This window comes from Pseudorasbora parva, chromosome 4 (assembly GCF_024679245.1).
Source record: "Pseudorasbora parva isolate DD20220531a chromosome 4, ASM2467924v1, whole genome shotgun sequence".
Lineage (NCBI taxonomy): Eukaryota > Metazoa > Chordata > Actinopteri > Cypriniformes > Gobionidae > Pseudorasbora > Pseudorasbora parva.
The window spans coordinates 16525178-16537779 of record NC_090175.1 but is presented as its reverse complement, the minus strand read 5'-3'; the positions used below and the strand labels follow the sequence as shown (position 1 = coordinate 16537779).

Genomic DNA, 12602 nt, shown 5'->3' with positions numbered 1-12602 from the left:
TAACTATAAAAACAGTCATTGTGAAAAATCTACAGGCTTCTATCTGTATTCAGTTACCCATCTGATTTCAATAAACCAAATGCTCTTTCCAGAATGGGTGAGGCTGTGAGCAAGCACAGCCTCATGTTTTAATGCCAAATGCACCATCTATTTCCTGAGACAGCAGCACCCCCAGCAGGCAGTCTGTGGCAGTGCAGGACGAAGGCTCTTCAGTTCCCAGACTCAACAGCTGCTTGTACTGACCACTAGGGACTGAACACAACACCCTACAAAACATACACGCAGTGAATTTAGCAGCTAGGTTTAACTGTTAGTCCTATATCACATTTACACATGGCTTAATTTAAAGCCTCAAACCAGGTGAGTGCTTATCAAGGATTAGACTCTTGTTAGTGTATTGTGGAAAGCAGAAACTGTAGCTGCAGTATTATAAAAGGATGTAGGATTAGATAATGAAAGTAACCATAACACGTTCAGTCATATTTTCTTATGGAACTGACGGCAGTACATTACCAATCCGTGATGTCCTCTGGGTCAGGGTACGTCTGGACCCACTGACCAATAGACCAAATCCTTGCCACCCTATTCACTCTCTCTGTATTTTCTCCCTCGCATCTTCCGTCTCCATCCTTATCATCTTCAGCCTCGATGACATCCTCACAGCACAGAAAGTAACTGTGAAGGTAGGAAGGGACTGTTTTAATGATATCTTTATTTAGCGCCAAAATATGACTTAATTCTCTTTTTGCTGATTATTTTTTGTGTTAATAAGATAAAAATGACTGTTCATATTTAAGTCAATGAGTGGATCATTATTGCAGTGATTTTTTTATGTTTCTAGCACGTTTGACAACAGTTCTTCTAACCCTAACAGATGGAGTGTGTACATTTTTATTTCTTAACCATGTAGGAAGACACATCATGGCCATATTCCAGGATGACAATGTCAAGGTTCATCAGCTCAAACTGTGAAAGAGTGGTTGGGAGGGAGCATGAAGAATCATTTTCACACATGAATTGGCACCTCTGAGTCCAGATCTTAACTTCAATGAACATCTTTGGAATGTGCTGGAGTAGACTTTACAGTGCTGGACTCTTGCATTGTCAATACAAGATCTTTGACCAAAAAGTGATGCACCTCTTGATGGAAATATCACAAAATTTATTTCTATCAAGAGGTGCATCAACTTTTTCTTTGGCCGGGCAGTGTAATTCAGTCTCATGTCAAAAGTGAACAAAAAACTGGATAATTGTTGAGATATTACTCCTACACTATTATCATTTCTATATTATTATTTCCCTCTGCATCTAACAAAGTTGCTTTGGCTGAAAATGAATGTAATAAGTTAACTAATAACAAGTATTATAAAAAATTATTATAGCAACAATAAAAATTGCTATAAATTGTAAGTAAAAAATATAATAAAATGTGCATTCCCCTTATTCCTTTTTTTTTTTTTAAACGGTTGGTATGGGACCTATAAATTAGTCTCTCTGACTAAACCTCACTTACAACTCTGCATTGTCACATGTCTTTCCTTCTCCTTCTCCCTGTATCTCTCGCTCCACATTCCAGCGCATACGCTTGTATAGCCCAGTACTGGCTGAGGCAAGAAAGGGGGTGGGGCAACAGTACCGGAAGATTGACAGCTTCATGTTGTCTATTAGACACTGGCCAATATAGAAGTGTGAGATACTGTCGAAAGAAATACTTGTGAAAATCTGCAATGAAGGAAATAGTACTCTATATATCTCTTCCCCCCCCCCCCCCCCCCCCAAAAAAAAAAACAGTCCTCTGAAAATCTTCCTTATGTGCTAATATAAGTTCCGTATCTTCCGATTGAATCTTCACTGTAATTTATTAGTCTGCTTCCTGTCTATATCTATGATTTTTAATCGGTTTGTACCTCAGTGGATCAGATTCCTCTAGTGAGACGAAGCTGAAGGAGGCGTACAGCAACATCAGCTGTTCCAGACGAGAACACAGTTGTTGAGAGAACTGCAAAAGCTGTGATGGATGCAAACACAGTTTGTATATGGGTTCCTGGAGTTCACAGCAGTGTGTGAGATGTGTGGAATAAATCAGACTCTCACCTGAGTGCGAATGTATGTAGACAGAGGTGGGCGGAAGGGGTTGGAGATTCTGGCTGTGGACTCCAAGTAAGTGAAGTACGGCTGACAAGTTTGCAAAAACATTGGGACAATATTGGCAAACTCATAATTCTGGACGCAGTCTCGGCTTGAAAAACAAATATAAGAGTAGATTTTTTTTTTATCAGATGAGTGTAAGGCATTTGGTTGTTCTCATGTCTCATGAGTAGTTTTCTGTGTTGACATATTTGCAATTGTATCATAAAACTCTGTTTTGTTGTCTCTTCTGATGTCAAAACAATAATAATAAAAATCCAATGACATAATATGTTGGCTTATTAAAGCATAATCAAACAAGAGACAGGAAAAACAGGAAAACAACTTATTTTTCTTGATATAACCGCACCTCCACAAAAGCTGAGTTTGAAACTCATCTGCCTTGTTCAGCAGGTACTGCAGTTGTTTTTCAACGGGAGAGATTTTTTCATCCATCATTCTCTTATCCTGACAGGATGGAGACGTGTTTCCTGCGAAAGGACCTTCACCCAAGAAATACCTCTCATCACCTAAAGAGGGAGCCATTGTAGTGTCTTCTGTGAACAACAGCAGTATTTTACAAATCTTGTGCCGCTGGGTTTGGGAATAGACAAGTAAACTGCAAAATACTACTTTCCTCCAGTAGCTACCTTCAAAAGTCTGCGTAATCGTCCCTACTTCTTTCAGAGACTGGGTTTTTTCATTCTCGTTGCAAAGTGAAGACTCAACATACTCTGTGTTTGCCGTCATGGTTTAATCAGTCAGCACGAAACCACAAAATAATTAACTCTGCGCAAAAAAACGTGTGTAAAAATACATTTAAAAATAAGTGACGACTGCATCCTTGCTACCACAATCGTCAACATTAGCCTAGTACTCGTGACAGCAGCAGTAAAGAGACTAGCAAGATCAGTGATTTGATTTTTAAAAGATGTCACACCTGCAATTTCACAAACTTTGACGGACTATTGTTGCATATTAATTTCAGTCTGTACATTGTATTGATCCTGTGACTAAACTAATAAATGCAAAAATACAATTTATTGTGTCGCAGTTTAGAAGTTTGAGTGATTTCACCTACCATTACCGTTTTTCCTCGTTTTTGAGCCGTTGTGGTTCCGCTCGCCATGACCATATTTGTATTTCCTCGACCGTTGTAAGGCCCACTCGTTATGACCATATATGTGTTTCCTATTCTTAACCTGCTAGGACACCGAAATCCTCCCAGCAACAGGTATGATGACTTATGACCCGACCATATGACTCGGGGTAACAATAAATGTTTTTAATTGACTTTTTTCTGTGTGCTAACTGAATTATTACGTCTTAAGGGAAGTGAAATTAGTTTGCATACATATAAAAATATATAAAAATCTTTATATAACTCATTCTTCACCAGTTTGCTGCCCCCTCCCCCATTTTTTGTCATTTTTGCAAGAGAAAAAAGTCACATGATAAAATGTTACAATTATCTTTTTTAATTATTATTCTGTGCTGGAAAGTAGCTTCCATATATTTCATTAGTCTTTCTGAGAAAAATGACAATTACACAATGAGTATTAAAGGCATAATTCACCCCCCAAAATATCATTATTTACTCTCCCTCATGTTCCAAACCCATGAGTTGAACAAAAAATATATTTTGAAGAATGCTGGTAACCAGAAGGTTGACGGCACCCATTTACTTATAAGCTATTTGTATACACTTATATATTTTCCTATAGGTAGGACCATAAAATCTTCAAAATATCTTCTTTTGTGTTCAGCAGAAGAAAGAAACTCATACAGGTTTGGAACAACATTATTGTATGATGACATCATTCATCATTCATTGTTGGGTGAACTGTACTTTTAAATAACGTATTTAGGATGTCTAAAACATCTAAGCTGTAGTTATTTTAGTCATATTTAGTAAATTTAGTCTTGAATGTAGCTCAGTTAAATATGTGTAACAACGTAACGTGATACTGTTCATTTTAAAATACAGCTTTGTTAACCACTAGATCTTTTGAACATACATATGTGAAGCAACAGCTGGAAATGTTTTTTTTTTTTTTTTTTTTGCGATGAGGGAGTGATGAAACCAAATTAATTTGTTTGTGGACACAATGCGAGATCACGTGACCCACGGGAGCGCGCAACCGGCGTACTGCCTGCGTCCACATTGCTCGCGCCCGGGGATAGTAAACGACCCTCCCGCGCGACGCGAGCCATCATCACTGGCGCGAGGGCGACAGTATCTCTTTCAGAGGAACGGATTGTTGTATTATTAACCGGCTGTGAATGTGAACTCCTCGGGCCTCATTTAATGTTGAGCTAGCAGTTGAACTGAATATACGCTTTGCTGTTTTCAGGTGCTGAATTAAGAAGAAAAGCTGAACTCTTTTGACCAGTTAACGTTACCCTGCCCAATGCGGTACATGTATGCCGCTGTAACGAGCTCCAGCAGAAGAACTACTTTAGGACGCTATCATGGAAAATACGCGACTTTACGGCAAGCTGTCGATATTCCAGAGGATAGTTTGATTGGACGTTGTCATTTATATAGCATATGCTTTTATATCATGTTGTTTTATTTTAAATTTGACGAAAGCGCATACTAGCTTCGGTTATGACCAGATGACAACCTGATTCAGGTCTGACAGTGATGCAACCGCGTTTATTTCATTCAAAGAGTTTCAATAAGTCGTTCAACCGGTGCTGGATCTTAAACTGTTGCATTGAGAGCTGACATTTTCGGCTATCATTGAAAATCTAGGAAGAGGAGGGACGACAATTTGGGTGTCCTAATACAAACGGCAAACCAGATATAACCATGGCAAATGACTCCATCCAAGTAAGTTGACTGCTTCTTACAGAATAAACCCCCCCAAAATGTCAAAGTTCTAGTATTCCACCATGCTAGTTATTCCCTAAACCCGCTCACGTGTTTTATTATGCCCAAATAATCCCATGGATTTGGGGGCAGACAATAGACTTGTTTTAAGACCCAGGAGATGCATTCACTTTTACTCGGAAAAGCTCATGTGGATGGAAGAATGACCCGAGTTTATCTCTAAAGTGGTCCACCCTTCATCTGAGGGGTTGTTTCTTTTAAATTCTGGTGTTTAAACACAAGCCAAAGTGTTTAGGTTGTACACTAAATGTACTGCAGTTAATTTGGGAAACCCTGCTGATCTTGATAGCTTGGGTTGTTTTAAACACCAATATTTATGTTTGCTCATTGTGGTGTGCCAGAGAATTCTCCACATCAAATCTATTGAGTCAAGACAAGTGAAATAAAGACTATGTGTTGGCCATGTATAGATAATCTCCACCCTTCTGGAAATTGTTCATGTGTATTTCTATTCATGGTAAATTAAATAAGCCAGCACACTGTTATTTATGGACACATATGCTTACCAGATTCTTTGGGAAAAATGTCAAAAGCAGTTTAAAACAAATGTTTGACAAGAAGCTTTAAAAGAGTAATGTGTAGCACCATTAAATGTGCATTACACATTGTACATGTGTACAAAAAGGTTATGAATTACACCCACAGTGCTCACTCCTCCCTTTAGAAGCACATAAAGAAGCTACGGTGGCCGACACAGGACAAAAAAAAATCTCATCTGAGACCGCAGAGAGTAGCTAGCGCTCTTTAGAGAAGTTTTTCCGTTTAGGGCTACTTGAGAAACATGACGGTGCAAATGGTGACTTCACTGTAAGGGGACCCGCGGTGTATGTGGATAGAAATGGCTCATTCAAGGCTAATAAAAACATAACGGTTCATTATGTAAGGTCTTTATACACCACTGAAAACATATTTATATATATTATATTGCATTTCTGTCAGTGTCAATAATGTCTGTCAATAATGCTCATAAATACTACACACTGAGCCTAGTGACTAGTGATAATCAATATATCAGACACACTGTACCAAGGATATTTTGTAATTTTCAGCAGATTATTCAAATTAAGTTGATTAACAGAAGGGTTCTTTTGTTTGATTTTCACAATCTACTACAATTTTCAGTTACTTTTTTTTTTAGAATTGAATAAATATTGTGTATATAATGCATTTTATGCTGTAGAAATGAAGGCGATTTTTCACGTTTAGTCTTTAAAGAGTATGAATAAAAATTCTGTCATGTAGTTTTAAACCGGTATAACTTTTATTCTGTGGAAAACAAAAGAAGATATTTTGAAGACTGTCGGTTTACAATTAGTCACCGTTGACTTCTATTGAATGGACAAGAAAACATTCTCAAGATATCGTTTATGTTCCACAGAAGAGAGTCATAGTTTGAGCAAAATAAGGGTGACTAAATTAAGACAAAGTATCAGATCAATCAGCCCGACGGATTGACTACACTAACACATTACTCTATTAAAGCTTCTTTCCCCCCCCAAGTTAAACCTTTTCGTAGATGTAGTGTTTTACTAAATGTGACTGATTGCTGTCAGAATTGACCAGATACTTGCAGACGACATGAAAAATGCCAACAAAGTCGTAGTCCTACAGATATTTTCCCTGTTTCATGAAACATCACCTGCATGGTTACATCTAAAAATGTGGACATAGCCTCATGCGCACACACTTGTGTCCACACAGGATGACTAACAGTCATGATGAATGAGAATGTTATTATGTCAGCAACTGAATGGCAACAGCTGAGTCACATAATGAGCATCATTTTTGGGGTTTGTTGAGAGATACCTTAAGATTCAAATTCATAGATGCAGTGATCTTATCTTTCTTATCCTCACAGCAGGCGATGAATCTCAAGCTGACAATCTAACAGTTTATTTGCTCACTAGATTACCAGTTCACAGATGGAGCTGACAGAACTTGATGTTATGTGCTAGGCTAGCACGTCCTGCAAAGCCTTATCCCTGTGAACTCAAATGTCCTGTTGTGTATCTCTGTGTTTTATTAAGTAAGTTCCCAGCCCTCTACGCATTAGACCAGCTTAATGGGGTTTGAAGAGTAGGCTAATTCCCTTTTTCCTGTCCTGTCTTCACTTCACTGGCTTTTAACACAATTGCGTATTGTTTTTGTCAATAGTACATACCATCAGCAAATCGATCTACTTGTATGTAGGTTAAGGTTTATAGAATTACTTGTACCTGTCTGGCTTAATTTTGTGTCATTGGAAATTGGAAGTTAATTTTATCTAGTAAGCAGTTAAGGAACCGAGTTGGTTAAAGTAGTTCACCTCAAAATGGAAATTTATATTATCCAAATGTTGTTAAATGTATTATTCCCTATACATTTAGATAATTTATATCTTCTCTTCTGGTAAGTTGTAAACACTGTGATCCTTTTGTCACTCGAGTTAAACTCAAAATCTGGTTGAGTCTGATTCACTAACAAATAGTTAAGATTAGTTTTGTGAACCAAATCAATCAGTCAAGTCAGACTCAAACCAACAACTCATGAATGAATTGGACCAAGTTCACTTCTCTTAAATTCAAACCATTTTGGGTTCCCCAAAGAACCTTTAGTGAATTGTTCTTAAAAGAGCCATTATTTTCTTACTCTGAACATTTTAATAATCTAAATAACTACCAGTGCTAATAAAGAGCCTTTATTTTTAAAAGTGTTATAAAGAAAGTGTTTTTTATTTATTTAATTTTGTTATTACAGTTAGATTTGGATTTGATTCGGCACGGATGTTCAAAGATGAGCTTTCCAATATAAGCGGACTTGTCAGTATCTATTTGCTTCCCTGTTGGCCAGAAAAATGATTTCTGAGATCTGATTGGCTGTGGTGTGTTTGGCTGATTGTGCAGTTTTGGAAGGGGATCATGGGGGCATGAGACTGATGCTCAGGCATAATGGACTCCATTGTGTTACCACAGCTCCAGATCGTTTTCACCATTGACTTCATGTTGTGCTCTACTGCCACACCCACAGCCTATTTACAGACCCCTATAGTGTGTGTGTGTGTGCTGGTGCCTCGCTGCTGTCATGTTTATGTTGACCTCCTGGGGCATATATAAGTCATTGTTTAGGCCTCGGATTGGGGACTTGTATTTATGTTTCCGTAAATATCCACCTCGCAGTACTCTTGTTGAGGTGTAACATTTTGCTTGTTCTGTGTGTTTTTTTGCATTTTGTGTCCCATTATTTAAGTCATCATAGTGATGCTCATTTGTCAGTTCACATGTTGCTAGAGATTTTTATTTATTTATTTACCAGTATTAGATAGTCAATTATACATTTGGAAGTGAATTATACATTTGGAAGTGTGCTCAAGCTATTGCAGCCACCTTTTTACCTTTATACAGTACATAAAAACCACCACAAAATAATTAGCATGTAATAAAAGCAAGAGGACAACATATGTTATAACCATAATTAAACTAAACTATTTTCAGTTCTATCTCCATGCAGCCTATCTGGCTCTGTATGCACGAGCACTAGGGCTGTCAACAAATATTATAAATTCGAACATATATTCGAATAGTTAAAAAAAAAAGGTAAAAATTTAATATTAAACTTTTTTTTTTTTTAAAGAGGAAAAAACGCCCACAGCAGTAGAGCTGTTTTGCGAGTGAGCGCGCTCGCGCGCCTGGGGTGTCAGGCACAGCTAAAATTTGATGCGTCTTGTATGGAAGATGGCAGAAAGTGCAGAGCCCAACTCGACCACAGCAGAGAAAGCAATTTTAACCCTCCAAAATCTAAAAAGCCATGTCTGGAAGTACAGTCCCTGACAAAAGTCTTGTCACTTGTGTACAAATTGACCTAAAGTGCCGCTGAAATATATTTCTATTTTTACAAGAAATGGCTCATTTTAATCCCACCAGCTTTTGTGATAAATTTTCAGTGAAAAACTAAACTTTCAAAAAGTATTCTAATATTCACAGCTTGGTAAAGCCCATTGAGTCAATTTTTGCAAAGACATAAGTGTTGTCACCTTGTCATATGAGCTTCACCTGTGACTAATAATGGATCAATTAGGTCTCAAGTGTGTATAAAAAGAACCCCAGTACACTAGACCTTCACATCAACTGCAACTAGACCTCTGCAAACATGCCTAAGATTCACCCTGAGACTAAAGTTTTGATTATCAAGAGGCTGAAGACCAGATCCACTGCTGATGTGGCAGACACCTTCAATGTGTCTCAGCGTCAAGTACAGAGGATAAAAAAAAGATTTGAAGAGACTGGAGACGTTTTTGACAAGCCCAGGTCAGGCAGACCCCGCAAGACAACTGCTCAAGAGGACCATTTGTTGGCTCGAAAATCCAAGGCCAGCCCATTTTCCACTGCAGCAGAGCTCCACGAGACCTGGTCACCTGAAGTCCCTGTGTCAACCAGAACAGTTTGTCGGATTCTGTCTTGAAATGGCCTCCATGGTCGAATCAGTGCCCAGAAGCCAGCACTAAACAAAAGACAATTGAAAAACCGTGTGGCATTTGCCAAGACCCACAGCCTGCTAAAAAGATGGACGCAGGAAAAGTGGCAGAAGGTGGATTTTTCAGATGAATCTTCTGTTGAATTACACCACAGTCACCGCAAATATTGCAGGAGACCTACTGGTGCCCGAATGGATCCGAGATTCACCCAGAAAACAGTGAAGTTTGGTGGCAGAAAAATCATGGTCTGGGGTTACATCCAGTATGGGGGTGTGCGAGAGATCTGCAGGGTGGAAGGCAACATCAATAGTCTAAAATACCAAGAAATCTTAGCTACCTCTTATATTCCCAACAATAAAAGAGGCCAAATTCTGCAGCAGAACGGTGCTCCATCGCATACTTCCATCTCCACATCAAAGTTCCTCAGGCGAAGAAGATCAAGATGCTCCAGGATTGGCCAGCCCAGTCACCAGACATGAAAATCATTGAGCATATGTGGGGTAGGATGAAAGAGGACGCATGGAAGACGAAACCAAAGAATATTGATGAACTCTGGGAGGCATGCAAGACTGCTTTCTTAACTATTCCTGATGACTTCATCAATAAATTGTATGAATCCTTGCCAAACCGCATGGATGCAGTCCTTCAAGCTCATGGAAGTCATACAAGATATTACATTTGGATCTCACAGCACCACAACTTAATTTGCTGACATATTTTTGTATTTGCAGTAAATTTGTTCAATTTCTGTATAGGCGACAAAACTTTTGTCTTGCCAAAATTGGACCTTTCTGTCTTGATTAAATTATAAATATTTTTTCTGTGAAAATTATTTATTTCAGTGCATTAAACATCATTTGGGAGGGTTTTAGCTTTTCATATGAGCTATTTCTAACACCAATTAATTAATTAAAAGTCAGGTTAATATCAGGTATTTCTAGAAAATAGATAAGCGACAAGACTTTTGTCAGGGACTGTACTTTGGATTTTGGTCGGTTGGAGGTAAAATTGTTGAGCCGCGAGATAAAGTTGAATGCAAGCTATGTAAGATACAGTTAGCATACCATGCCTCATTTTATTTACCGTTAAACAGAAACATTACTAAAGTGATGGCTATACAGTACTGACTGAATAGATGTTGCATGAATAAAGGATAAATGCACTGCTTCCACTGGTTTGATTATTTACCGTTTCATGTCAAGGAAAAGTTCTCGGAGCGTTCAATATGCAGTAAAACTTAAATTAATATTAATAATATTTGTTTCAATCACTGAATGAAACCTGCTATATTTGGGACGAGTCGCAACCTAAATTGCTTGCACAAAACTCTTGATCAGCACTCAAAGTTTGTTCATTTAAACCGTTATGCGCGGAGAGCGCGAGGGCGAGAGAGAGAGAGAGAGTGAGGTCTGCGCTCTGCGGTCTTGGCCATTCGTTGATTTACTTGTTTTTGTGTAAGTTATACGTTGTCAAATATGTTTAAACTTAAATAGACTACCTAGATAGATACGTAGTAAATATTACATTCAAATTTGTAAAGTCAAATTTGAGCATTTAATATTTGAATATAATTTGAATATTAAAAAAAACTAATGATATTCGAATGGGATATGGACAAAGATTGACAGCCCTAAAGAGCACCTGTACAGCGATTTACATATAGTTAATCAATGATGTGACTACATAAATTAACCATTCAGAAATGTCTTGTGTCCATTCTATATGTCACTCCTTCTTGAGTCTCTCCATCATTGTCCGTCTCTGGTTTGAACATAAAAGGCTCAACACCACAGTTTCTGACATTTTCAATGCGTGAGATTGTTCTGTTTTGTGGTTGGTATGCCGGAGCATGAGCTCTTGAAGCTCCGCCCTGTTCTTGAAAGAGGCTGGGAGCACCAGCTCATTTGCATTTAACTCTTTCCCTGCCAGCATTTACAAAAAAGTTGCCAGCCACTGCCAGGGTTTTTGACCATTTTCACAAAAATGTAATAGCCCATATAATATTGTGTTTATGGATATCTGAGCATGCAATATATCAAAGGAAAGAGCTGACCCTCTTCTTTTAAACAAAACAAAAAAAAACCTTTTTATTCTAGCTTAATGCATTCCTTTTTTATCAACACTTGAATATTGGTACATTTCATAAAAAAGCAACAATTTAAACAAAAAGCTGAGAAAATCACGTTTTTGTCAAAAACTGCATCCAGATCAGATTTAGAGCGATGATCAAACACAGATGAAGATGAAGGAGAACACAGATGAAGGAGATCGAGTCCATCAATACCCCTAATGCTTCACAGTCCTGTAGCTCGTCCTGGGTCCACATTTCATTCACTAACATCAGATAGTTTTGATTTTTATCAAAATGTTCAATGTTCAATCTTGATGATCACGTTATTTTGCATATGCATTTGCTTACATTCGATCGCTTGTTTTACTGACATCAGAGACTTATTTTATATCTTGTGCAGAGGGGCATAATAAGTCCCATTTAATAACATTGCATATCCTGCTAGTGAACTAGCTTCTCGAATGAGAAAAAATGTAGGGCAGGACTTGATTTTGACCTTCAAGGAATTGATTGGATTGTCGTTGTTTGCTAATTGCTCATTCTCAGGTGAGTGAAAGATTGTATTGTAGTAGTATTGTCTAGCCCTTACTGCACAATTTAATTGATCTGAATTACATTTGTTGGCTTATCGGTATTGACTAGAAATTTAATATCATTGCATCTCGACACATCTACAGTGAAGCGCATACTGGTCTAGTGTATTCCTGTCTTTAAGCTAATCAACAGCCGGTTTAATACCTTTGATGGGTGGTTCAGGAACTTGATCGCTCCACCCGCCAAGTGTAAAACAGCTGCATTTTCTCATGACCTCATAAAGGCAAACTCTGGCCATGTGTTCCATAGCCTTTTTTTCACTCCAGCCCCTCCCCTTTGTGACGTCATCAGTCCCGTTGCCATCATTATCCAGCGTTCTGAAGGTTAGAGCAGCTTGCATAACTGTTCCATTACTAAAACCACACTTTCATTATTTAAGTGCCTTGGATTAGTCCTCCATACATTGATCTTGATGTAAAATACTCAGTCACTGTGTAAATGCTCTCTCATTCTCTTAATCTAAT

General features: G+C 38.1%; 2 protein-coding genes and 1 long non-coding RNA gene across 5 annotated transcripts in view; 2 read left to right on the top strand and 1 right to left on the bottom strand.

Moving 5' to 3' along the window:
* Positions 1-64: 64 nt before the first annotated feature.
* Positions 65-3318, bottom strand: c4h19orf67 (chromosome 4 C19orf67 homolog). 3 transcript variants are annotated; one of them, XM_067441086.1, is made up of 8 exons: positions 3209-3318; positions 2778-2916; positions 2498-2684; positions 2095-2239; positions 1908-2008; positions 1514-1696; positions 514-675; positions 65-266 (listed from the first exon to the last, which is right to left on the bottom strand). In XM_067441086.1, exons 2-8 carry the CDS (start codon positions 2875-2877, stop codon positions 122-124), a joined length of 1023 nt encoding a protein of 340 aa, XP_067297187.1. In that variant the 5' UTR covers positions 2878-2916; positions 3209-3318; the 3' UTR covers positions 65-121. The 3 variants fall into 3 exon arrangements, with proteins under 3 accessions (XP_067297187.1, XP_067297188.1, XP_067297189.1); XM_067441087.1 differs by having other exon boundaries at positions 2498-2681; XM_067441088.1 differs by lacking the exon at positions 1514-1696.
* LOC137072997 (uncharacterized) lies at positions 260-1355 on the top strand. The gene is made up of 3 exons (XR_010904717.1): positions 260-360; positions 644-683; positions 911-1355. It is a non-coding gene; the product is annotated as an uncharacterized lncRNA (long non-coding RNA).
* Positions 3319-4288: 970 nt separating the features above from the next.
* The window catches only part of pkn1a (protein kinase N1a), a 58524-nt gene continuing 50210 nt past the window's right edge, over positions 4289-12602 (top strand). Inside the window, exon 1 of the mRNA XM_067441081.1 lies at positions 4289-4963. Within this exon, the coding sequence (XP_067297182.1) occupies positions 4943-4963 (21 nt within the window). The 5' untranslated portion in view covers positions 4289-4942. The remainder of the gene's footprint in view (positions 4964-12602) is intronic.

Excerpts from the sequence above, each read along its gene's own strand:
- c4h19orf67 (XM_067441086.1), bottom strand. The coding sequence starts at position 2,877 with ATGACGGCAAACACAGAGTATGTTGAGTCTTCACTTTGCAACGAGAAT. Across the intron at positions 2,240-2,497 it reads CAAACTCAGCTTTTGTGGAG|CCGAGACTGCGTCCAGAATT; the intron begins GTGCGGTTATAT and ends TTGTTTTTCAAG. Across the intron at positions 2,009-2,094 it reads CTACATACATTCGCACTCAG|CTTTTGCAGTTCTCTCAACA; the intron begins GTGAGAGTCTGA and ends CATCCATCACAG.